This window comes from Etheostoma cragini, chromosome 13 (genome assembly GCF_013103735.1).
Source record: "Etheostoma cragini isolate CJK2018 chromosome 13, CSU_Ecrag_1.0, whole genome shotgun sequence".
NCBI lineage: Eukaryota > Metazoa > Chordata > Actinopteri > Perciformes > Percidae > Etheostoma > Etheostoma cragini.
Genome location: NC_048419.1, coordinates 17,164,965 through 17,190,157, shown reverse-complemented (window position 1 = coordinate 17,190,157; position 25,193 = coordinate 17,164,965). Strand labels below are relative to the sequence as shown.

The following is a 25,193-nucleotide window of genomic DNA, read 5'->3' as shown; positions in this document are numbered from 1 at the left end:
AAAATACATGCAGGAGGTAGAGATGAAGGAGAAGGGAAGGAAGAGAGAGAAGTGAAATGCATAAAAAACATTTCAGAAATGTCAGTGTGCAGTTTGGAAAAAGCCCAAACACTCCACCTTCATCTGGTTGTTGTTCAGTCACGTGTGCCCCGGGAGGGTATGATCTATTTTCACCCTGTGCAATGTTTTGTATTTTATCTGTTTACTGCTGGTTTCTCTGTACCAGTAACAGTTTGAAATGAGCACAATCACGGGAAGAGCCTTTCTTGTTACATCTGCATACATCACACACATATTTCCACACCCATACAAACACAGCTCCCTGAGGGGCTGTTGTCGATAACAGCCTGTACTCTACACCTGATGCATCTGTGGGGGATATTGGTCTTCATGATGAAACAGCAGGAAAGAAAATCAGCAGAGTTGTTTTATGGTCCCTGTCCGACTGCTGACTTAGAATGGGCTTCACTGTTCCAAATCTTGACCTCTAGTACTGCTGTGGAAATCCCAACATTGACCCAAGATCAGCACTTAAGACTGAGCCGCAGTTGGAGTAGAAAAAAGACCACATAGGTCTGGATCTGAGGCAACATTGCCCTCTAATGGTTCAGGCGTGGAGGTGTATCTGGTTGAGATGACGTAAGGCCAGGATGTGGAAGTGTGTGGCGATACAGTGTAAATGGAATCTGGGTTTACATTCAAGTGTTCATTCATTCATTTCACATTTTACTTTTGTTCCATGAAACAGAGTTATTTAAAGGGTCAGTTCACCCCAAGTTAAAATGTTTTATGAACTGACCCTTTAAAATTAGACAATGGCCATAAGACATGCATCATGTATTGCATAGGCATAGAGAAACATACATTTATGGGGGGTTGGGAGAATAGTTACATGTCCCTTGTAACGGCAGCCACTACTTTGGGAGCTGTTTTTAAAAAAGCTAATAAAAACAGCTCTGTATAAAAATAGTTATAAAGTTTAAAAGAGTCTGTAGGACATTTAAAGTAAATAGATTTTCAATTTAACAACCAACTTTAAAGCTATTGATGCTGAAGCAATAACATTTGGTCATGAGATGTTACCACGGTGCCTGAAGGCAGCTCTGCTCGAGGCAGATCCTGCTCACTAACAACCCCCAGTAGGCAGAGAGCAGTAGAGCTGCGGCAAGATGAATCCGTCCAAGGATGTTCAGGAAACACCGGAGCCTAATGTAGCCATAAGCAAGATATCACTGACCTTACTACCGCTGTGGCCATCTGCAACTTGCAGTATGTCATGAAACTTACATAAAAGTATTTTTACTACAACACGCAAGTAAGGACTGAATATAAAGCAACAGAACTTTACTATCTCGTACTGTTGTAGCTTATACTGGATAGTTTTACTGATCTGTGCCAGTATGTTATTTTTTAGTCTACAAAAATGTGAACACAATATTTTCCCATCATTTTTAGCTTGGCCTTTATGAAATGCTAAATGTTTTCTGTTTTTTTCATGTCAGTAGGTACACAGCAGGGGCTGTCGTTTTTCCTCTTTGTAGAGTGTGAATCCAAAATGTCCACAGTGGGACATTAACTGCTAGGTGAAATCCCCCATAACGGAAAATTATAGGCATAAATAGAACGGACACCGCTGCATTTGTTTGTATTGTGCAAAGACTATAATCTGAAATAATTTGTTATTACGGAGTGTGAATCAGCATTGCTTTAGAGGCATTGTTCTATCATTCTGACACTTCATTCGTCTTCAATCGAGTAACGCTGTTGGTTGAGGAATACAATATTGAAAACCAACAACAAAATAATCAGATACGAGATGTACACTTGTGAAAAATTGCAATGCAATTTATAATCTGCAGGAAAATACATAATTGTTTTTAATATACGTACTTTCATGAAAAAGATTAATGTGCAGTGTAGGGTACAGTATGTAAAATACTCATATTCATAACTAATAACTACTATTCACACCTCTCGACAAACCCATTTTCTCTCTTTCCCCATTTCATCTGAAGCAGCTGCCAGGTAGGGGACCACATCAGTGAGAGTTAACAAATTACATAGTTGCCCTTTGAGGACCCATCTGCTTTGTGCAGAAACAACATTTTCCACATCCGTTCTCACTGGTTGGCATTTGGGGTTCATGGAACCACAGCAATCAGGGCTGGATTAATAAAATGATTGGATGCTTGAGGTGAACTAAGGAACAGGATAGGACAGGATAAAAACATATCAGAAATATGGAAATGGGCTTTATTATCATCAAACTGTACTTGAACTGACTGACTGTAATTGGAGCTATACTGCAACCTGTTTGCTGGGTAATCAGACAAGTGGTTCAGCATACTAAAGAGAGTTGCACACGCTCAAATAAATAAAACCATCCAGGTTTACTTAAGAAACCAAATGACAAGGCTTTACTGTGCTTCTCTGGCTTTACTTGGATTTAGTTTGAAATGTGACACTGGAAATTAGATGTATTAGTCTGATTTGTAGATATTGTGCCGAATGTTATGTTATGTCCCCATTTCATAAATGTGTGCCTCAAGGTCTAGAAAGTTTTAAGTTGCCTCATTCCCTTCATGTCTGAGAGAAACTGAACATGTTGCCTGGTGACCTTTGGAATACGAGACAAAATTAAAGGGTTGGTTCACCCAATTCACTTTTAATCACTTCAGTTGGACCACTTTCTGTTGAATAGATTGACCCTAAAAACTGTTGACAGTGAGCTACATTAAATATCCAAAACACATTGTTTTCGGAATTATAATTTACTCCTGAGTTTCTAAAAATCACAATTTTCATTGTTTTTGAGAAGCTCTAACAACCATTTACCTCCATTACATTGTGGTTGCAGAGGTTTTTATAGAAATACATTAATAATGATTTTATGCCTCAAACTACTCAAAAGGTTTTACACTATACAGTTCATGTTCATGTTCAACTGGGTTTGAGGACTATAATTATGGCTGTATCTTGAATAAAATTGCCAAACATACTTCAGTTTTCAAAAGCTGAAACTGCCTTTATAGGGTTAAGATAATGAATTGAGTGCATGTTGACATATTCAGAATTAAAGAAAGTTGGCTGGTTTTTGAAAGTTTCTGACAGAGTTGTACCAGATGTTTAGTGCCGACAGTGACAGCTACTGAAACCAAAAAAGCGTGTCTTGCCACCTGCTTTTCTCCTACCTCAAAATGTAGCTGATGAGTTCTTGCCTCCGCAAAAAAAAGTAGAATATTGGTACCAAGTTTATCCACAATATCCTCTCTAAATAGAAGTCCAACAGAAATTAAAGTTTAGGTTGCAGTTACAATCTTAAAACCTCAGAGGCAGTATTTTTATTTATTTTTTATATTTTTTGGGGCATTTTTAGGCCTTTAGGCAAAAGCTGAAAAACTAAAAAGGTGGTAGGGAGGGGGAATTAAATGCAGCATTGGGCCGTAGGTCAGAGTCAAACCCGCCTGCTGCATCGAGGAGTACACTCGAGTACGCTATATATGTCCGCCGGCTCTACCAACTGAGCTATCCATGCACCCCAGAGGCAGATTTAAGCTCATACTGACTCAGACTTTTGGATTCTTTTGCTGTTTAAAAAAACGTTCTGTCCAGTCTTCTTCAAATGTTGTAGGGGCTTGATTCATTTTCATCCCCAGGGGCATCTAAAACCTTATGGTAATGATTCTTTGTGCTGTACATACAAAACACCAGTAATCTCAGTTGGACCCTCAAAAAAGTCTCATTGTAAAAGGCCAGGCCTCATTGACTGTCTTGAGTTTTTTCAGGAGCATTCGAGGGCAGTTGACACATGATAGGTCTGTGTCTTCATCCTCCGCTTCATCTCTCTTATCATCTGACATACAGCCAGAGGGTAACAGCAATGCACTGTGGTCCAGTCCTCACACACACTTCCCTGTGGATAAAAATGCGGACAGGCACACACGAACATGCAGAGACATATAGAAGCAAGACACGTGCACAACCATGAGGTTCATGAAAACATAAAAAAAATGACCCATGCTCAACTTAAAGAGAACCTATGAGTGCATTTAGTCATGTTAATGTGAATTTGCTTGGTGTAGCCCTAAAAACATTTAGTAAAGTCCACTTTTTGGTGTGTTTATGGACGTTCTCACAACAAATCTTCACTTCCAACAGACAAATATGTTTTTGCCCTCAAAACACACCCACCCGAATCTTGTACCGCTCCCTGATCCCAACACGCATGGCAAAAGTGGATCCTGGCAGCAGAGGCATGCACAGACACTCACCATATTGGTGAGCTAAACTCAGGTCCAAACAGCACGGCACCATGGCCCCGAGAACACCTGCAAACACAGGGTTAGCACAATATGCTTGGTTGAGTGATGTGCGTTTGCTTCTGACAGACAAAAATCCCTTTTAAATGTTCCTGTCAGACGCAATGCTAAACTAAGAATATATGATATGTTGGTTCTTCATTTTTAAGAGGTAAAATCATCATACAAAGGATAAGAGAGACAATACAGTTCTGATTGCTGTGTGAAAATCCCGTGCTTATGAGAATATAGTTTATGTCTGTGTTTTCATATTACATGTAGGCTTGTCTCTGCAGATGTCAAACAGGCCAGTGCTCCAGTCTCCCCCCGTCTGTGTGATGGTGGTGATGGTTGTCGTGGTGATGCCGAGGCCGGGCTGAGTGAGTACGGTATCTGTCACTGCAGGGACATTGTGTGACCCCAAGTCGTTTTTATTTCCTGCGGTGAGGCCCCTTACTTCCTCTGCTTGAACCGCTGATGCCGAGGCTTTGGTGACTGACGTCCTTGGTCTGAAATTAGATTTTGTAGAATGGACGTATCTGTCTTTAGATAGATAGTTCACCACGGCTTGTCAAGCCTCCAACAGATACTCAACTACCAGCTTTATATTAAAGCTAGCGTGCAATTACAACAAAACTGTTTGTGCATCCAGATGATACAAGCCTTCCGTGCACGGACCCCTTCACGTATTTGCTAAAAGCCGAGGAGGACACGGAGGATTAAAAAAAACATGGACTCTTCAGAAGAGGTCATTATCTTCACTTGTAATGTAATGTAACAGACATTCATTCATTTTAAAAACATGTTATTAAAAGCACTGAGGTTTAAGAGTCTCAAAGTAGAAGCAGAGTCTTCTTTTATCCTGTCTTGTTGGCAGAATTTTGGTTAATTTTATTTATTGAGAGCATTTTTTGTACTCCACTGTCCTATGACATTTTAGCAGCACCCCACTACAATTACACTAATATCCCAAGCTTACCACTGATACAGCATTTATTCATGCCTTTAAGTGATGGAGGCCTTCAGCAACATTTTAATCCCTGCATATTTTAATGAAGGCAAAATCAAGTAAAAATGTAGCAGGAAGAATAGATTTAAGAAATGTTCCTGATTATTAACCATGTATCATACATAAAAGAGCAAACAGATTAAGAGAAAACAGCAGCATAAAAAAAAGGAAAAAAAAGAAAAGAAAAGCAGAATAAGATAAGTGAGCTGTTTGCTGTAATTCCATGTGCTCAGTGGTGACAACACTGTGTGCTGGTGGGGACCAAAAAAACAAACATAATGACTTACTGGTCTGTGACTGTGGTCTGCTCCATGACTAGAAGCCACTGGCATCCAGAGAGGGGTGATGCGAGAGAAGAGAGGGTGAGCAAGGAGTCAGCAGGAATGAAGAGGTGGAGGGGGGTGCGGAGTGACACTTCCCCAGTGGGAGGGTGTGTGTCGGAGAAGATAAACCAGCAGTCGGGTGGCTCGGCCAGAAGCTGTGAAACAGAGATAAGTCTTCTAGTTGTCTTCTGTCTGTGACTTCACTGTGCCCCCCCCCCGCACTAATACAACAAACGCAGAGAGGGAAGATACACAACAGAGTGCATGGACATGAATGTCTGGCATAAAAAAATTACATGTGAATGTTTGCATACACAAACACACATCTTGTCTAAAAAACAGAGCAGCAGAGATGTGAGAAAAGATAAATGTATTTCACATGTATGTCGAAATTATATATATACATTCAAAAACATTCAATCAATTTTAACATCAGTTTGTTTGACCAAGATATTCCTTGTTTCTAGTTGTTTCTATTAAACTGATGTATTTAAAAAGACATACAGTTACACTTACCTCTCAAAGCAGAAGCACAGACTCATTCAATGAAGTGCTGGGAAATGAAAGACGCGTTTCAGAAGAAATACTTGGTTCATGTTAATAGGGGATTGCACGCATTTCCTGTGCTCTGACATTGGCCATTAAAATTTAGACTTATTTATAGTGTTTGTGTGTGAGGGTAACAGAAAGAGAGAAGTGAGGGGAGCTTTACGTGGTGAAAGGACATGTAGTGAAACTATCGTGGTTTTGGACGCTAAGGCTGTTTACTCTCATGCACATTGGTTCTTAACCTTAAAGTAGGAGAAAAAAAGGATGATTTTTCACTGGACTTAGCGCCTAAGGATGATAAAAAATTGGGACATGAATTCTTTCTGTGTCCATATCAAAAAGGATTACAGGTGTATATAATATTTGAATTAAAAGGAATGCCTCTCTGAAAATGTAGCCAAATTTCATTTTATTTTTGCCAGTTGTTTGACTAATAGTTATCCCTGAATGGAAAGTTGTTCTCCCAAAAGCCCTTTGAAGCAAAGAACCACAGACCCACTGGCCGAGCCAACCCTTGTAAAAGTTTGGCTCTGCCAATTGGTCAACTCAAGTTGAGATATGAATGCAAAGTCTATTTTGTGTTAGAAATAAAAAATCTAGTCAAATTTATAGTCATAAACCATCACTTTTAAACATACAGGTAGTCCCATTTGTGCAGTATGCGATCAAACCATACTGAAACATGAGGACTGGATTAACTTACTTTAAAATTGACCTACAACAAGCAACCTTTTTTCATGTACCATGTCAGTTTTCAAGATTTGGTTTTAGCTTTTTCATTAAAGTAAAAAAAAAAGAAAAAAAAAAGCTTAACATTGTGGGAAATAGCTTATTTCTTGACCGGGACCAGTTGCCGGGCAGCTTCGGTTTTGCCATGGCAAAGAACAAATGGTTCTACCTAAACCATGACACACGTCTTGTTCTCGTGGTTACAGTTGTCTTATGTCATTAGAAAAAGTAAAACCGCACGGAGAAGATAGCGAGAAACCATATACAAGGATGCTGAATCAATCATAGGTTTTATTATTTCTCTGAAGAGCACAAGTCAGACAAGCACCATCCACTGTTAGAAAACAGGAAAGCTGTCTGACAGGCTTACAAAACATGAGGGAATGATATGCCTCACCTTCGATGTACAAAACAACACAGCAGACACATTACCATCTATATGAAAACAACAGGCATTTAGAGGATGCAAGGGCAGTCTCACAATATTGTGACATAAAATAAGTAGTTGGCCAGTGACAAAATAGGACATGGTGGTAAATGTTTGCTCGAAGCCAAAAAAAAAACTCTATTGAAAAGCTTAATAATACAGAGTGTTGATTTATTGTGCATGACATATTACAGGAAAAACGTGTCCCATAGAGAAAATTACGAGCTTAAATTTAGACGATAAAAAGACAGAACAGAAAACATGTTGTTATTTTCCGATATCAAACCCTTAAGGGAATGTTCATGATATTTTCAAAATTGTATTTTTAAAACCATTAAAGAACCTAATCTAAGTACCAAAGACCCACTAGTCCCATAGAATTGACTCAGTGAGATTGAGGTATAAAGACCTGAACAATCGCTGTTCTGTGCAGATAAAACCCAGATCTGAATGTACTGCAACTATGTTTTTTTGAAACGGAGAATAGAAGACAACCTGTAATGTCCAATTAGTTTAATATATTCCCTTAGGTTGCATTCAGCAGTGAAAAGGTGTAAAACAATAAGAACTTGTGTATCTGTCAAATTTAACACCATATGCAGTAGCAAATGGTGCAGTATAGAAAGATGAATTATAAAAACAAATATATGCTTGACTCAGTGTTGTACAGCTTTGAGTCATTTTATGATGGATTCAAACCTTTCACAAATAACTCACTGCTGAATGTGCCCCCATGTGTCTGTGTGTGTGAGAGAGAGAGAAAGAGTAAATGTTACTCTAATGAACCAGATAAACCAGAGAGTCCCCAATGTCCACAGTGAGGTCGTTGTCTGCCACAGTGACCCTCTTCTCCTCAAGATTGATGTTGAACACAGATTTGTTGGAGATGGGCAGTTTGCCCTGTTCCTCACGTCCCAAGACAGGCACCCGGCGAGGCCCCAGCACAGGGTCCTCGTACCTCATCAACTTAACTCTGGACAGATCTGGTTGAGGGGAGGCCGACAGGGAGGAGAGGAGAGGAGAGGAGAGGAAGCACACCCTTATATAAACTTTGATCCAATGGTTCAAATACTATACATTTGCATTTGTATATATGTTCCTCCTCTTCAGATTATAACATTTATTTTATGTATAGTAAAAGGCCTATATTAACCATTGTTTATGAATATCTGCTGGATTTCCTTTTATCTTACTAACCTTTAATGAGTCTGTTGACCTTGGCTAGCCTACGGATGACACTGTCTCCGCTGTCCCCCTGTCGAATCTCAACCTTTGTAGAAAACTGCCCATTGAATGGCTGAGGGTTGACCAGGGTCACACACACTCCGGGCTGGGGAAGCAGATGCACAACAAAAAACAATCAAACACACAATTTAATTGGATTTGGATTGGAGTGCACAAACACACATTTTGTTCATAAGGGACACACAAACACTAGTACAGATGGGAGGCATTCAGATAAAAAAAAAACACCTAAAGAGACAAGTGCATAAAAACATGAACATATTATGAATGAGAAAAACTAAACAATCAATGCTGAAAAGCTAAATATGTGAAAGAAAAAAGTGTCCACCTGTCTTCTCACACAGCAGCCAACACACAGCCAAATGCATTTACCTCTGATCTGAAAATACTGAATGGTTTCCCGGGGCAACAGTCTTCCTTTACTTTTTCGTCAGCCTCAGATGCAAACAAGACATCAATTTTTTCCAACTGTAGAGGATGTGATAAATAATGATTATTAGCAGCTCGGTCCAGATAGTGTGTATCCAGTTGTGTTTGGTATGCACACTGGCAAATGCTGATGGTGTTGACCAGGCTCCTGCGGAGATCAGAGACGTTACATCTGGCTCTACGCTAATCAGTCACAACAAGTAAGAAAACGTTCAGCATAAACCGCTTCTCTGCTGACTACCCATGCATGCAGTGTCTGTTTCTCAAAAAACAGATTTAAGGTGGAGTATCATTCATATCCGTTGAACCCCGTTCAAAGCAGCCTATCTTTAGCGATGATCTATCCAAAACACGGGAATTGGGGTCCGGGTATATTTTGATGTAGATTATGTACAGTTTTCCTTCTGTGGTTAAATCTGTGCTAGTTTCACAAAACTCTCGGGGGACTTGGGTATTAGTTTTCGACTAGGCTAAGCTTCTGTGCAGACAAAAGTATTAAGGGCTTTCATGACTGACAGCTGGGTTCAGGATTGTCTCAACTGACTTTTGCAGAAGTTGCAAAACTCTGCTTTAAAGTTGAGGTGTTTTTGAGGAAACCAAAATGCTACAACTGCATGCTACAGCTCAACAGTGTCAAGACAAACAAATCGTAATCAAGTGAACCTGTTCTGTTTATTGCTCACATTTAAGAGGATACTGAATTATAATATACTAATAAACCTGAATTTCTTTTGCGGTTAAGGGTTGTTGTTTAACCTCAGCAAATTTAGTATAAGATTGCTAGTTTATTTTTTATTTTTTTATTTTTTTACTCAGGACTCACAAAAACTTAGACACGTCTGGGTTTCCTTTTCGGCTGGGACAGACACCTTTCTTTGTGGGGGCGTCCTGAAAAACCATGTCTGATTTTAGGACCGTTGGATCACAAAACATACCTCTAGAGAATTGGTTAAGTAGACCAGATTTTCCATCACAACTGCCCGCTCATCAAACTCCAGCTCCAGCTCCAAGACCCTGGGCCCATTCTTCTCCAGGCTCTCCTACAGAACACAAAGCAGAACTCAAATAGTCAGAAGCAATTATACAATACAAGCATGAAGGATGGACATGAACTCTACTGAGGAATTAACAGGAAGTTAGCATGTAAAAATTCAAAATACAAATAAAAAAAGAAGCACCAGAAGAATATGAAAAGAAATATATTTAATTCACCTATTGAAGAAATAGGTTTTTGTTTATTTTTAGCATTATGAAGAAAGTTCATTGTAATGCTAATGTTGCCACCATGAGATTATTGAGGAAAAAAGTGGTTATTCCTTCCAAAATGTGAAAGGTGAGAATAAGAATTTTGGACAAAGACATTTGGATGTGCAGCCAAACTGTTGATGGGGTGAAAAAGACCTCAGCAACAAGTTGAGACAGCCTGTAAAAAGGGTGTGTTTTGTAGTCTTTCAATCATTTAAAGTATTCAAGACATTTCTGTGGAATTTTAATGCAACACTTTTGTTCTGTTTTGGCTACCATTTTGACAATATCCAACACAAAGAGGAATAAAAAAAATACAAAAGATAGCTTTTGAAGATGCAGACTGCAAACTTTTAACAGAATATCCGGGCAGACTTTGGACCAATCAGAAGCAGGGCTGTGCACGGAACAAAAGATAAGCCACTTTATGGACAAGTTGAATGAACAGCTTCTTAGGCAGTAAACAAACTTACCTTGAACAAACACACACACAAAAAAAAAAAATACAAAGCACAAAGAACTATGAGGGCAAATATGTGTAGAATGGTGGCATTAATAAATTCAATATGTATAGATATTTTTTTTAAATCTCATTAAAATGACAATTATGCATTGATTTATTGCCCGTGTTAGAGTTTACCTTGATCATGGCCACAAAGGGCATGACTCTCTTCATGTATTTCTTCAGTTCAGGCAGGGCTCCCAACTCGCTTGCTATCACTTTGTTGTCTGGAAGGATCCCATTGTTACTCTGGATAGAATAAAAAAAGACCGGTAACACACATGCTAACACACACAAACGCAGTCTGAGAGATTTACTGGGTAACTGCACAGCATTTAAACAATGCACATGACTTAATCATTAAGCCTTACATTCCTGGATTATGTAGATAGAGGTCATGGCAATTAAGGATGTATTTTTGTAAGTTTGGGTCCGGGGAACAACATTTATAAAAATATATAAATATACACAAATATAATATACAAATATAATATTTTTATTTGTTACCTTTGGCATGTTTGTGTACTGCTGCAAGCATAGCGCACACAAACCTTTTACTAATGCGTTGTTAAAATAACAATGCAATGCTGTGTTATTGATTTTAGACCAAGTTTTTGTTGGTTAATGGCGCAATAACTTTCCGCTACCTTAAAATAGCAATACGTCACAAACGCTCCTGAACAAACCTCCCTTTAAGACCAGCACGCCCACGGGCGCACGCCCACGGGCACACGGACGGGCGCAGGTGCAGAAACTGACAACTTAGTTGGGCTTTGCGCAAAGTATTTCAGCCCATCACTAGGCTATAGACCCCGTGCTTTTGCATTACGCAAAACATTACCACTGTGTATGAATGTTGTGTATTAGTTTCTTACTTTGTAGTGCTTGCCGAGCAGGGATAGGGCACTGTGCTGCCATGGAGGGTAGCTCTTGGCAACGTAGATGGTGCAGTGGGAGGGCTTGGCTGGGGGCTTTGAGTCACCCTTCTGTTGGAAAAAAACAGCACAACAAAGAAGCATTTCACAATCATCTAATCTATCCATATAGTCAAGTACAGAAGACTTCTGTCTGACAGTAATATAACTTACAAATTTGGTTCAAAAACATAAAACTTGAGTTCATCAAGCTTCAAGTAAAACAAATTAGCAAAAAACTAAACAATCTGGTAATTGTTTTTAAACAGCAAATATTGTAGATTGTAAAGATTCTGGATGATAAAATGCCATTCAACAATAACTCTACTTTCGGCATGCCTCTTGATATTTTCCCTCTTCTTATTGTGCTGTTTTTATAATTTTCTGCCTCATTGTGCTCCTCATCAAAGAACCATAAAAACAGTTAAACAACACCTGAGGGAGAAAAGACTCAACTCTACCTCAGATTTAATAACCAAACGTAATGCACGTCGAGATAGGTGTTGTTAGATTTTATAAAATAGAAAGCAATATATTCTGAAATCAATATTCATTTTCAGAATTACTTTAAAATGTCATTACAGAAGTGGAGAACAGTGGCAGTGAAGCATGTGAAACAACACAGAAAAATGTCTTACTTTGTTTTTAGGGGGCTGCATATATGCTTTGAGTCTCAGTCGGAGGTCATGTGCGGTTTCCATCAGGTACTGAGAGGAGCGAATCAGAATCTCGTCTACCGGACCCACCACAGGCCATGATGCCTTCATCAGCAAACTAGTCTATAAGGAAAAGACAGAGAGAAAAGAAGAGATGGTGGATGAGTGAAGTGCAAAGACTTTTGTTACTGCATGTTAGTATCAAGAACTGTCTTGTGTTGAGAGCAAAATAACAACAGTTTAAGGTCCACTGGAGCTTTAAAATCCTAATTACACAGCCTGGTCACACCACCTTCATAACAAAACAAAGCACATGCCATATTTACTATGTGTCAGAATGCCAGACTGATGTGTGGAACACTGAGTGCCTCTTACTGTAGCTCTTTAGCTAGCAGTGCCAAACACTTATTGAAGAAAAAAAAAAAAAAAAAAAGTTGTGGGGCTTTTGTTGTTGCTAAGCGACAACCGGAAAAAACATCTCCAGAGCAGCTGCACTCTTTCATATTCATAAATTCAAGTGTTGAAAATATTTTCAGCTCTCGGAGCAGATGAGAGTGTGCAACAGTGAGTACATTCTTTTCATACTGATGAGAAAAAGAGGTCCATAGTGTGAAGACAGGTTCCTGGTGGACATGTGACACACAAACAGAAGGGATGTGTGTGTTAGTATAAAGGGGGTAAGCCTCTCCTGTGTAGCTTCCATCGCGCCATTTTGATGCTACCAAGCCATCATCTGCAGTTAGCATTCCACTGACCGCCATTCATTTTGGCACCACTTTGACAGCGAATAACTTTACATCTGAAGCGTTTAAATTCTATTTGTCTGTTGTTTATATATTTATTATTGTACAGAAACAAGACAATGTATAAAAGGCTCCTTGCCAGACATTTTTGTAAAAATAAGCTAACGATTGTGTCATAACCACGCGACTTGCTGTCGCACAGTAGAGGAATCACCTTATAGTACAGGGTAAGCTCGCAGACAGTTTGGACTTATATTCGCTGTTTAGGTTTAATTACTAATGTTAACTAGCAATAATGAGCCTGTGCATATGTTATCCCCCAACATCTGGCTATGTTATCTCCCAACATGTGGCTATGCTCTCCGTCTCTGCTGAGTGGGAATGATTGAGATTTATCCTGGCAGAGGTACCAGAAGACAAAAAACTTTCAGACGGGTTGCCCACATCACATCTACGTTGTCAAGCTCGGTTAGAGGCTACACAGTAACGCTCAGCCATCAACAAAAAAGTTCCTCTACAATCCTTTGCTGGTCTCTGTCCAGAACAATGTGAGCTGTTGGTCCATTTCTTTAACTGTCTATGGTTAGTAGCCATTTCACACAAGTAAATTAGCACTGGGAAATGCACTACTACAGACCTACATGAAGTATGTTATCTCAGCTTGTCGATCCCAGATGTATTTATGAATGTAGATGAATACAGGGAAATTACATGTTTCTTTCACAGTATTTCTGTTTTACTTGCAAGATAAACACAACAGACAGAAGGAACTAGAGGACAAAAGTCACATTTGAACCTACAGTCAGAGTGCACATGAAACCCATGTTATGGTGCCAAATTTGTGTTTTCTTTTCAAAATCTTTTTTGGGATGAATCCATATTTTCTTACCTTGCCAAGCAGACTCCAAGTGTATTCACAAAGGTGTGGGCAAATGGGGGCCAGCAGCAGAGTTTGTCTCTCTATGAACTGGAAGACAAGGTCTCTGTGCATGCCCTCAATAGCCAGCTCACGATACTTATCTTTGGCTGCCTGCATACATAGACAAAAACAGTTTAAAAGGTCATCATTATGTAATTATGGGATTTCTACACTATCCCAGCCACTTCATATTCTTCTTATCTTCATATTATCTTCAATTTGAATCCTCAGATAGTAATATCTTCATAAAATGCTTTTGGAGGATGAAAAGCGTGCTCAACTTTGAAGACATAAAAATAATTAAGCGTGAATTAGAGTGTGGTTTTTATGATGGACATTTTACTTACCTGGAACTCAAAGAAGCCACTCTTCAGAGCCTCCTTGTACATCATCCTGTCGTAGTGCTGCTCTGTCTTCAAGATGCCTGCGTTAATCTCGCTAGACAGACAAGATATAAAATCCTTGCAATCACTCTGCAAGCCAGTTTATAACTAACTTTTCAGCACTGAAAGTCAAAATGGAAGGGGAATAGGGCTGCACAATTTGGAGAAAGTCATATTCCAATTTACAATACTGAACTTAAGATATAATGCTATCATGAGTCTACTTGCTTGATTATCAAGTAAATACTAATATTTTAAAATGTATAGTTCTCAACTTGAACATACAAACTTAAACGAGAAATACATACACAAATAAAATACATAAACAAATAATAATAATTATTCTTTCAGTCTCAATAATGCTTTTGCCGTTGTTGGGGCTCGGGCTCTAAAAGGTGGTTATTATTATTATTATTATTAATGCATGGGCATCGTTGAGTGAGTGATGTACGTGTGCGAGTGGTGAAGCGAGGAAAGTCAGTGTTGTCTGACTTAGCAATTGTAGCTTGGAGAACTTGGAGACTGCAGTGCACACAGAGACTAGAGTGTCACATGCACAGCACACCTTTTTATTTATTCAAATTGCACAATTTTTGCAGTTATGTAATTGCAAAGAGTGACATTGTGATTGGGATTAGATAAATCGTGACACCCTAAAGTGTGATTTAAGTGGCCTGAAGTTTATACTTGCAAGTTGGTGTGTGCGTCGATCTCCTTAAGAGAATAGCAGAGCCGTGGAGTATGTGGTAGAGCGAGTGAGAGAGGGATGGCAATTAGCTTCAGCGCGAGTAGTGACTCTAGAGTCATCGTGAGGGAAACAAAGTGTCTCCCCTGTGCTTTCTAACCAGGGTGGGAAATCTGTAGCGGGAAGTTAACCCTCGCCTTGATTTCATGTTGTTTATGGAGAAGGAGAACCAAGAACTGAGTAGGGGGAAATGCAACACTACCGAGCCACAGTTGAGCGACTTGGGTCACTGTGACGTGTAGTTACATTTTTTGAGAGGCGCACATCAGGCAACTGCATAGGGTTCGGCGTAAAGTCTGTGTCCCCACGTACCTACACACGTAACCACAGCATACAAACTCTGAAGGACTGGCTTACTTCTACTTGCCTAGTTTTCTTGCCTTTGAGTGCCAACTGGCCACAGAGTATATCATATTTTACCTATTTTAAAAAGAAGAAAAAAAATCAATTCATCCCAGGCCACACTAGGTAGACTGTAATGCAACATCTTAATCAAATTAATCCCTCTCCACTTTACGATGGGACCAATCTTTTATTTCTGCTCAATATAGACTAGAACTGAAACGATTTGTAGACCCATTGAGTAGTTGGTTAAAAATTTAAATTAAAAAATTTTTAATAATAGATTAATCTCTAAACTGATATTTCAAATATTTGTATGTTTCGTTACACCAATTTGGCCAAATGCAGCATTTCCCCAAAATTAATTAGAATGATTTCATGGCCCAAATCCTCATTTTCAATTTAACTACAAATTAATGCTTCTCATATCTATTCCTACATCTACTGACAAGACTCCGTTGTTCAAGGATCGGGAGTAATCACAAATAAAATTCCGCTTTGTATTCCCTATCTCCTTGATCTCAAAACCCATGTACAGGGCCTTGTTTAATGCTGTATCCTAAATAATTTATGAGAGCTATATATCTCGGTACCAGCGATACCACCCGTCTTAAAGAATTCTTGCAGCTACCTGGCAAAGACCCGATCGTTAAAAGTGTCTGCAGGTCCTGTCCTCAGGTTGTTCTGGTTGGCAATCATCTCCTTCACCCACTCCACCCAGGTGTAGAGGCGCAGGATGCCAGCGTCAGCCATGGTCTCTACAAAGTTTGCATCCTCCACTGTGTCCCCAGCATCGGCCAGAGCCAGACGCATACCTAGGAGAGGAAATGTATAGATGTTTTAAAACAGCAGGACAACAGAACAGGTGCATTTGTAGTACATTTTTCAGAGCAAAAAAATCCAACTAGATGGGTTCCCTTAATCGGTTAACACTAAACATAGCACTTCATTTCTCTACTTCAAAATACTTCGACAACCAGGTAAAGTTCTGAGGCTTGGTGGAAATCTTGAGTCTAGTAAACTTGAAATACCCAGGAGACATCCCCCACTAGCTCTTAGACAGGAAGCCAACTTAGCACATCTATCTGATGTCATTTCATCCCACAGCAAGACAGCTTCTAGAGATACACCAGACACTTCTATCTATTATTCAGCTTGTTCAGAACATAAAGAATACAGAGGGTAAATATAATAACAAACAAACGAAAAGGATGGATCGACTAATCCTGAGGTATACTGTGGTCAGGAGGGATTCAAAAGGTTATTCTATGTTCCTACCAGGTATAGATGAAAAAGATCAGAAAACAATAGCTAGAAAACACAGACAGAAAAAGAAAAACATATGGAGTTGAGCAACACAAGACTTAAATTCTCCCAAATGAACCCCTCCGAACATATGGCTTTTGTTTTAAATGACACTGTCAGAAACATGTTCTGCCACTGTACATCAAGTCATTCTTGGTCTCACTCCTCCTTAGTGAAAATCTTCCTCTCAAGTTCCTATAAATATTTAACTTAAAGTCTATATTTTTCTTCTTTCCTCAGTATCTTGTTGCCCTGTGGGGAGACCAATAGGCGGTAATGCTTTTCTGAGATCAGAAGTGATAAGAACATTTTTATTGCAATGATATCGTGAAGCTGCTGCACCTCAATTAGTTGTTTTGACAGAGCGATCATGGTGAATGTACACTGCATTGTTGGTTACACTTTGATTTAAGCATTCAGCACATTATAATAAAGAAACTACTTACTTACAGAGCAGTATAAGTGTATACCCAATAGCTCATAGCACCCAATATCAACACCTCAGCTATCTTATGAAGATTAGGCGTTTTCTAATTATCTTCAGAACAGGATAAAGGATGTAGAATGATTCTAATTTGTATAATAAGTGTAATGGCCCATTTACTATGAAAAGACTTATGTTCTAAACATACACATGAGTTTTGTCTCCCATGTTTAAATAAAAAGAATGACAGAGATAAGAGAGAAAAGGATCAGAAACATAATACAAGAGGGAGATAAATAAAGAAGAAATTGAGTGTACCGTCTGCTGAGAACTTGTCAATGGCTTGGCAGAGAGTGAGGAAGTTTCCAGTTGATTTGGACATCTGGTGAATAGAAAAACAGCTGTTAGAAGCCCGATTCTTTCAAGCATGCCCACCCACACAAGTTCATTACAAAGCTTAGTGAAATAAAACCATCAAATAGCAGACTGTGTTTAAAAAAAGAAAGAAAACACAAGCACAAGTCAACAGCACATAGAGTAATTAAAATTACTAACAGCATCAAACACTGTCTCTAATTACTGGCACATAAAAAGAGAAGTGTTTAAATAAAAAGGTTTGCTGCAAAATATAACAAGGATAATATTGTTATTTAATGTTTAAATAAACCAGATAAACGACCACATGGGATGAAACCAGACCTATTCTCCTGATATTATAACCTAACTATCAATATAAGAGATTCATTAAAATTTATTCAGAATAGTATTTGACACACCTTTTCAGAGTTAAGGAGCAGATGTCCGTTGGCTCGAACTGCTTGCGGCCACTTCCCACTGTAGACGAAAGAGAATGTTCTTTATTGTCGTCTTCTTCATCATTAATAATATAATCAAGTTAACCCTAATATAAAATTAAATGCAACACTGTAAAACTTTTAAAATCAATTACTATTTCCACAGCAGAACAAATGCATATTTAAGCTGGGGGTATGTTTAAAATCATTATTAAAATTGTGATCATTATCAACAATCACATATCAATTAAATCAAATACATGGTTAATGCAATAACTAGATTGTGTATCACCTAGATGCTATGAATTATAACACCTGTCTGTTAATCCTCATTCTTTCGCTCCTACCTTGTTCTGGTCAATCAAACAGGCACACTCACTTGTCTTTGGGCCACAGAGCCACATGGTTGTACAGGTAGTACGATAGGTGGTTGGGCACCAGGTCTTTGCCAGACACACGGACGTCCACAGGGTACCAGTATTCAAACTCCCTCCTCAGCCTCTGTAGACGCTCTTTAGGGATGTCTGTCTTTGGAAAGGGAGACGTCTTAAAGAAGATAAAGTCCCACACCTCTTTGGTCATCTGCTCAGGCCTGTGGGAGAAAAGAAAAGAAGACAAGAATTGTCAAGGGTAGAACGATGGATGTATTGGGTCAAAGCAAGACTTAAAAAATAATAATAACAATAATAATAATAATAATAATAATAATAATAATAATAATAATAATAATTAAATGCATCATATGCCAGTGTGTTTCACTGAACTTTGAGCTATGAATAGATGTTTCTAAACCATTTCTGAAATGCATTATTTGTCGTTGAGTAACTGTTTAATTTATTTGTTTAATTTCCCAAGCAACACACTGAATTAGAAAATTGAAAAGCAACACCTCTCATTTGAAATGATTACATTTTGTTTTTAAATTTGACTCTTTTCTCCCTCAAGGTGAACCATGTCTATGGTTGTTTCAAGGCAGAAAGACAAGGACGAGAGAAGGACAAGAGACAGAGTGAATCAGTTAAGGTTTAATCCTTGTTTATTGTAGCGTGTGTGTGTTTGTGTGTGTGTGTGTGTGTGTGTGTGTTGTGTTCTTACTTAATGCCCAGTGGTGAGGTTCCCTGTCCGTTGAGCACACCTCCCTGGAGGAGGTGGGCTACAGTGTAGTAAGCCATGTAGATTGTAGAGTCCGATAGTGACTCAATCAGCCACTGCTCGTCCCAAGGCAGCCGTGTTCCTATAGTAACCAGGAGGCACATACGCACGCGAACGCGCACACACACACACACACACACACACACACACACACACACACACACACACAGACACCCATTGTAGAGAACACAAAAGAGACACAAAATGATTAAGAAAGACAATTGTTGTCTCCTCTGAGCTGACACAATCTTTTGTTGCATTTGCCATCTTGTCAAGCTGGTTACATCTTGGTGCCAAGAGAAACACTAAAGCAATGGAATAAGTCCTGGGCTTTATGGTGTTATCCTTGGGGGAAAAAACTGTTTTATTGTTCAATAAACTAAACTCAACCAAACCACAAGTGGCTAGCCCAACTTGTTTTGTTTTTTCCACTTGCTGATTTGCTGAGTAGTAGCAATAGCTCAATAAGTATGAGATCTGATCAACATTAAACATGAAATGTTAATATGAATGAAATATAAAAGCACCTACTCTAGCACCCTTTTTTCCATTAATTTGAATTTAACTTCAGAGAAGTAATACACAATATATCAAACACATAATTACACATATATGTTTGTATTATTATTAAACATCAAGGTACAGTCTGTCTATGGCTTTCTCTGCAATCAAAACAACCTATAAATTAAGCTACTCCGTAATCACTTAATCTAAATACAAACTTCATTTATAATTTATTTTTTGAGTTTTCAGTGTATAACAAATTTATTAAGTTAGTTTATTAAATATTGAAGTATGTTTTGTCATGTGAGACAGAAGGGAAATAAATCTGCACAACCTACAATTTGCCTTGTGATAAGGTTAATATTCTGAAAAATGTGTTGAGATATTTCTAAAGTAAAAGTCGACAACAGGCCTAGACTCTACTGCACTGGCCTGTACTGTATGCCAGCTGGCCCTCAATCTGCATCCATTCCTGTATAAACAGAAAGGCAGTCTGTTCCTAGGTGCTTCATCATCAGTCCTCTGTCTCCATCTACAGACCAAAGACATCAGCCATACTAGACTAGTTTAACAACCTTTAGGTCCTGTTCATCTTTGGCAGGGTGGCACAATTAATCTTAATACAAAAAAAACAATATTACCTTTCAAATACACAGCCATAATAGTAGCAATAGAGTTGTATATTACATACATTAACAGTTACTGCAGTCCTCCCACATCATTCAAACACACAAACCATGGAGGCAAATGCTCACCAAGTCCGTAGGTACGAGAGCAGGCATGCTCCTGTAGCCAGGCCAAAGTTGCCTCAAAGTTCCTCCTGGTCTCTTCGCAAAATCTGTGTAGTGTGGTGCAAATAGAGATCATTAAATCACAGGAAGTGGATACAGACTTTGTACTCAGATTTGTTTGGAGCATTATAGTAACAGACAATACATAAATTAAATGTATTTTCTAAACTCCATTCTATGCTGTCTAGGTCTTCACAGTAGCCCCCACATGCCCGGACAAATACTGCAGAAAGCAAAATATGACAGGGAAGGGAATTGGGTACGTCAAGGTCAGTGTCATACGTTTCCAAAGACTTGAGGACTTCATTGGCCTGCTGTTTCCACTCTGCATCCCCATAGTCCAAATACCTGAAAGACACATAGCATTAGCATGCTGCTAATCAGATATTCTACAATATGTGGCGCAATATACTGTACACCTCGCAAAGGGCCTTCGGCATAGACACTCAGAGGTTTTTTTGAGTTAGTTGAAAAAAAGAAAGGCTATCAGTAGATTTCTGAAAAACATCAGCAGAAAACTGCACTTTAAAATGTAACAATTTTTGGTGGTGGCTTTTATATTCAATTTAATGTTCAAATTGTTAAATAGAAGAACGTTGGAAATGCTTTTCCTTTTATATGTTTTAAATAATCAACAATTGTTGTATTTAAGCAGAATACTGAAAGCAGCAGAAATGCAGAAGCGCTTATCCCTTGATAATCGTTAAAGCATATCGCATATTTTCCTCATATCGGGCAGCCCTATACTACACATAAAAATACAGACCATCTCTTATCATCTCGGTTGTATTTTATTAAAAGTTTCAGAGCATGAACCCATTTAACAAAAACTATAAAATGATATTATATATTCCCCTAGTTCATATCACACTACCATGCAGCTTTAGATCCACTTAGGGCAAATCATTTTCGGTTACAAATTAACAAACTTTAGGCTTTATAGTATAAAGACTTTTGTGTTCATGTGGCACTCACCACTGGTCACAGAGAGCCACCACACACTCATCGGCTGAACGTGACATGACCTGCTTTTCTGGCTCCATGTAGATCATGGCGTCACCCTGCAATAAATTGGTACAGTGTCAACATCATTACAGGTAAATGCAGATCAAACATCTAGCAAACATAGCATACAATGACCTCTGAAATACTCAGCAAGAGTGCACAGACATAAGGAACAGCAAACACTATCTAAGACAAAGTCAGAATTCACAATTGTTGTGCCAGATGTACTTTATTTTTAGTTTATTGCATTAAAAACAAATAATGTCTTACCCTATCAACCATCATCTTTTGGATGGGTTTTTTGACATCCTGGACCTTCTGCCCCTTGTAGCCTTCGACCAGCATGATCTGACACACAAATTATCATAACCTGTTCAGTGGGATGACACGTACTCCTTGTACACATATGAAATGCGTTCAAATTTACAATCTGGTGACAGTGAAGGAATTTGTAGATTGGTACAGGACTAATAATACTAACTAAATAATATTGCATTAGGAAAAAATGGGCTTAGCAAAAACTAAAAATTCTTGAATGTGTTTGCCTTGTATGTGTGTGTGTCATGTTTTAGCTTGCTGTTATGGTCAGTTATATAACAGACAGAGCCAAACTTTCTGAGGGCAACACTTATCCAGTAACCAGTTAAATAATTTATTCTAGCCTTAAGGTCTGAGTCACTGGGTTTGTATCTTGGAGATATATCACACAAGCTTCAAACCAAAAGTTAAATTCACAAGAGGGGTTGCATTTTGCTGAGTTATGCAGTTCTTTTTAATTTATTAACCACTAAGTCGACTCACCCCTTCATAAAATCCCTTCAGGTAAACTTTCTCCTTGGCCTCAGCCAGCTTCTCCTTGTCATTCTGGCTCTGGATCTTCAACTCATCACACACCAGAGGAGCAGATAGGTTCCCGTAGCCTGGTATCTCTATGATGGGGACCTAACATGTGCACACATATTTACATAACACACACATTAAGGCATCAGTAAGCAACTCAGACTCATTATGTTCTCACGTGATCTTTTTTACATGAATTGGTTGAGTCAATTCTATCTGAAATCAAACTGATATTTGCTGATCAGCTTACCGGCTCAAAAGGCAACACCATTTTGTCCTCAATTCCATACTTCTCCCGTAGAGCCTTTTGAAAATGCAAGCATTTAGAGCTACATTAATGAAATGCAAAAATGAAGTGAATGCCTAAACGATGGATGTGTCTTTAAATGGTCCTGTTCCATCCTGAAGAACTAGGGGTTTGGTTTTGGCTACCTGAATTTAAGCAAAGAACATAGCAGACTACTGTAATTTCATAGAATAATCTGTTAAAACATTTTAAATTCTTAATTTTCAAATTGCATTTAAAGTTTCAGATGGGCTTTGTTGTCTGTGTTTCTCTGCAGCAGATTACATTTCAGGTATAAAGGCTTACTGAACGGCGAGGCGAACAGCATAGGAGACATTTTTAAAAGGTCTGTAACATCACCTGTTTTTTCTTGATGTCTCTGAGAGCAGCGATGTCATCGGGAGCATCAGATGGCACACTGGTAACTACCCCCGTACCTGAGAAAACCGTGGACAAATCAGAGGCCAACACATAAAAATGTATTTATGCACACCAGGTAGTATATTTCTCACTGTAATGTACATTACACAAATTCAATGCTTTTACCCCCTCATTAACTGCCAAGCAGCTACACTGTAGCAACTAACTGAAGAACAAATTCACGCGATCTGGTAACTGATAAATGTCAAAAGTCAACCCAGACGCACTCGCTTATTGCTCGCCATAACCCTTAAAACCAGGATGGACACACTTTGTACAAGAGATTTACAGATTTTCTTATACAAAGATTCATCAACAGGACACATGGGAGAAAACCCCTCAAGCACCACAGACCAGAAAACAGTACATAGGCACTCTGAGTGCAATTAGATCCATTTGATCTGTTTAAGAATGTTCTCCCTCAGGTCAAAAAAGCAGTTATTAATCCAATCCTTTGACATCATAGAACAGGACTTTATAAATTCAATGGTGACCTTGGCCTTCTGTTTTGAGACTCCCCAATACATTCCCGTAAACTTCTCCAAGAATATCTAAGACAAGGAGGAATAAGTGATATAGCTCAGTGCAGATTTTCTGCAAGAGAAATACTTAACACGAGCGGGTATAAATGATCTTTTTTTGAAATATAGACAGATATAAATACACTGAGACATTGAAAGCACCTTCTGTTGAACTATTCACCAACCGTCAGATACATTTAACTAAAGTTTAAGTTGGCACATAAAAACAGAAAGTAAAGTGTCCTACTCAATATTGTGACTTCTGTAAGCAATGCTGGAAACAAACTTACGATGATGCTTTAAACAAATAAGAGATTTTTGCCTTAAAAAAAAATATATATATATATGAAAAAAGAATAAATCAATGCAAGCACTCTGAATAAATGTATCTCTGCTAGTTATCCTAACTTCATGACTTGTACCTTTGTCCTCCTTGATGGTGAGCATGGGCAGGGCATAGATGATCTTATATGAGGTTAGAGGAGCACTCAGGGCACAGCCAAGGATATCCTAGAAAAGAGACAATGAAGCAGAGCCTTTGATTTGCTCTGTAAATACATAAGCCCCCTACCTGATCCTGTTTCAAAAATCTGATTTACTAGTTTCTAGGTAAAAGAAAAGGTTAAAGCAAAAGTAATACATTTCAAGTAATCCATGTTGCAGGTTGTTTGCAGTTTAGCCATGAAACCTTGTCCCTCTAACTGTCTTATACTGCTGATTGATTTACTTCCTACATTTAAAGTCTTGAAAGACTAAAATGAACTAGAGTTTATTTGCAGCTAAAGCAAGAATCACACAAAGTTAGTACCTGGCCCAGTATTTCCATGACCACTGACACCACTCCATTCTCTTTGGTGAAGCCCTGGTATGACATATTCCTGGCAGATCTACTGGTGCAGATGAAGATGTCTCCGCTGGTTGTCTCAAAGGCAACATACTTCATGTCGGGCCTCACCCAGCAGTTGGTCTGACCAAACATGGTCTCTGGTCTCAGAGTGGCAGCCACCAGAAAGATGTTTTTGCCTTTCATGGCACTGTGGAGAGGATAGCATTATCACTTTACTTATGTCTCAAATAAAGAGTTAAAAGTACTGTGTTTATCAAGATAAGAGTTATACTTAAGGGGCAAGTAAACATTGTCTGTGGTGTAGAGTCCTTCCTATAGAGTACTGTTGACAGGACAGTGCTTAAGGTAATTTCTTACCTGCTATAAAAGACTTTGGACTTGAATTTTGCTGTGTATGGTTCAACTATTTTCATCTTGATGAGAGTATACTCCTGAGGTCCAACTCCCTGCAGGTAAAGAAAAATGTTAGTTGGGAGAAAAAGAACAAAATACAGATCTCAAACCACTTCAACTCAAAGTAATAGACTATTTAAAGGATTTGGTTGTTTTTTTTACTTTCTGTGCCAACATCAATAAAACAAACATATATACACACATATATACATATATATACACACACATATATATACATATATATATATACATATCTACATATATATATATATATACATATCTACATATATATATATACATATCTACATATATATATATATACATATCTACATATATATATATACATATCTACATATATATATATACATATCTACATATATATATACATATCTACATATATATATATATATATATTATATATATATATATATACATATCTACATATATATATAT

The 25,193-nt window shown here is 38.4% G+C and overlaps 2 protein-coding genes across 2 annotated transcripts in view; both read right to left on the bottom strand.

The window, feature by feature from the left end:
* Positions 1-2,229: 2,229 nt before the first annotated feature.
* On the bottom strand, positions 2,230-6,216 carry plac8l1 (PLAC8 like 1). Its single transcript, XM_034890909.1, has 5 exons — positions 6,147-6,216; positions 5,595-5,785; positions 4,575-4,807; positions 4,192-4,328; positions 2,230-3,913 (listed from the first exon to the last, which is right to left on the bottom strand). The coding sequence occupies exons 2-5, from the start codon at positions 5,618-5,620 to the stop codon at positions 3,782-3,784; spliced, it is 528 nt and encodes a 175-aa protein (XP_034746800.1). The 5' UTR covers positions 5,621-5,785; positions 6,147-6,216; the 3' UTR covers positions 2,230-3,781.
* A 965-nt stretch (positions 6,217-7,181) lies between these two features.
* Positions 7,182-25,193, bottom strand: part of LOC117956060 (leucine--tRNA ligase, cytoplasmic-like) — a 21,569-nt gene continuing 3,557 nt past the window's right edge. The window contains exons 9-32 of the mRNA XM_034890904.1: positions 24,705-24,793; positions 24,309-24,534; positions 23,923-24,010; positions 22,920-22,996; positions 22,524-22,577; positions 22,235-22,375; positions 21,704-21,781; positions 21,404-21,489; positions 20,711-20,776; positions 20,393-20,475; positions 19,077-19,215; positions 18,361-18,573; positions 17,964-18,021; positions 17,506-17,569; positions 16,090-16,273; positions 14,336-14,426; positions 13,959-14,099; positions 12,309-12,449; positions 11,632-11,742; positions 10,895-11,005; positions 9,945-10,049; positions 8,953-9,048; positions 8,533-8,665; positions 7,182-8,318 (exon numbers count right to left, since the gene is read on the bottom strand). Of these exons, the coding sequence (XP_034746795.1) occupies positions 8,113-8,318; positions 8,533-8,665; positions 8,953-9,048; positions 9,945-10,049; positions 10,895-11,005; positions 11,632-11,742; positions 12,309-12,449; positions 13,959-14,099; positions 14,336-14,426; positions 16,090-16,273; positions 17,506-17,569; positions 17,964-18,021; positions 18,361-18,573; positions 19,077-19,215; positions 20,393-20,475; positions 20,711-20,776; positions 21,404-21,489; positions 21,704-21,781; positions 22,235-22,375; positions 22,524-22,577; positions 22,920-22,996; positions 23,923-24,010; positions 24,309-24,534; positions 24,705-24,793 (2,781 nt within the window). The 3' untranslated portion in view covers positions 7,182-8,112. The remainder of the gene's footprint in view (positions 8,319-8,532; positions 8,666-8,952; positions 9,049-9,944; positions 10,050-10,894; positions 11,006-11,631; positions 11,743-12,308; positions 12,450-13,958; positions 14,100-14,335; positions 14,427-16,089; positions 16,274-17,505; positions 17,570-17,963; positions 18,022-18,360; positions 18,574-19,076; positions 19,216-20,392; positions 20,476-20,710; positions 20,777-21,403; positions 21,490-21,703; positions 21,782-22,234; positions 22,376-22,523; positions 22,578-22,919; positions 22,997-23,922; positions 24,011-24,308; positions 24,535-24,704; positions 24,794-25,193) is intronic.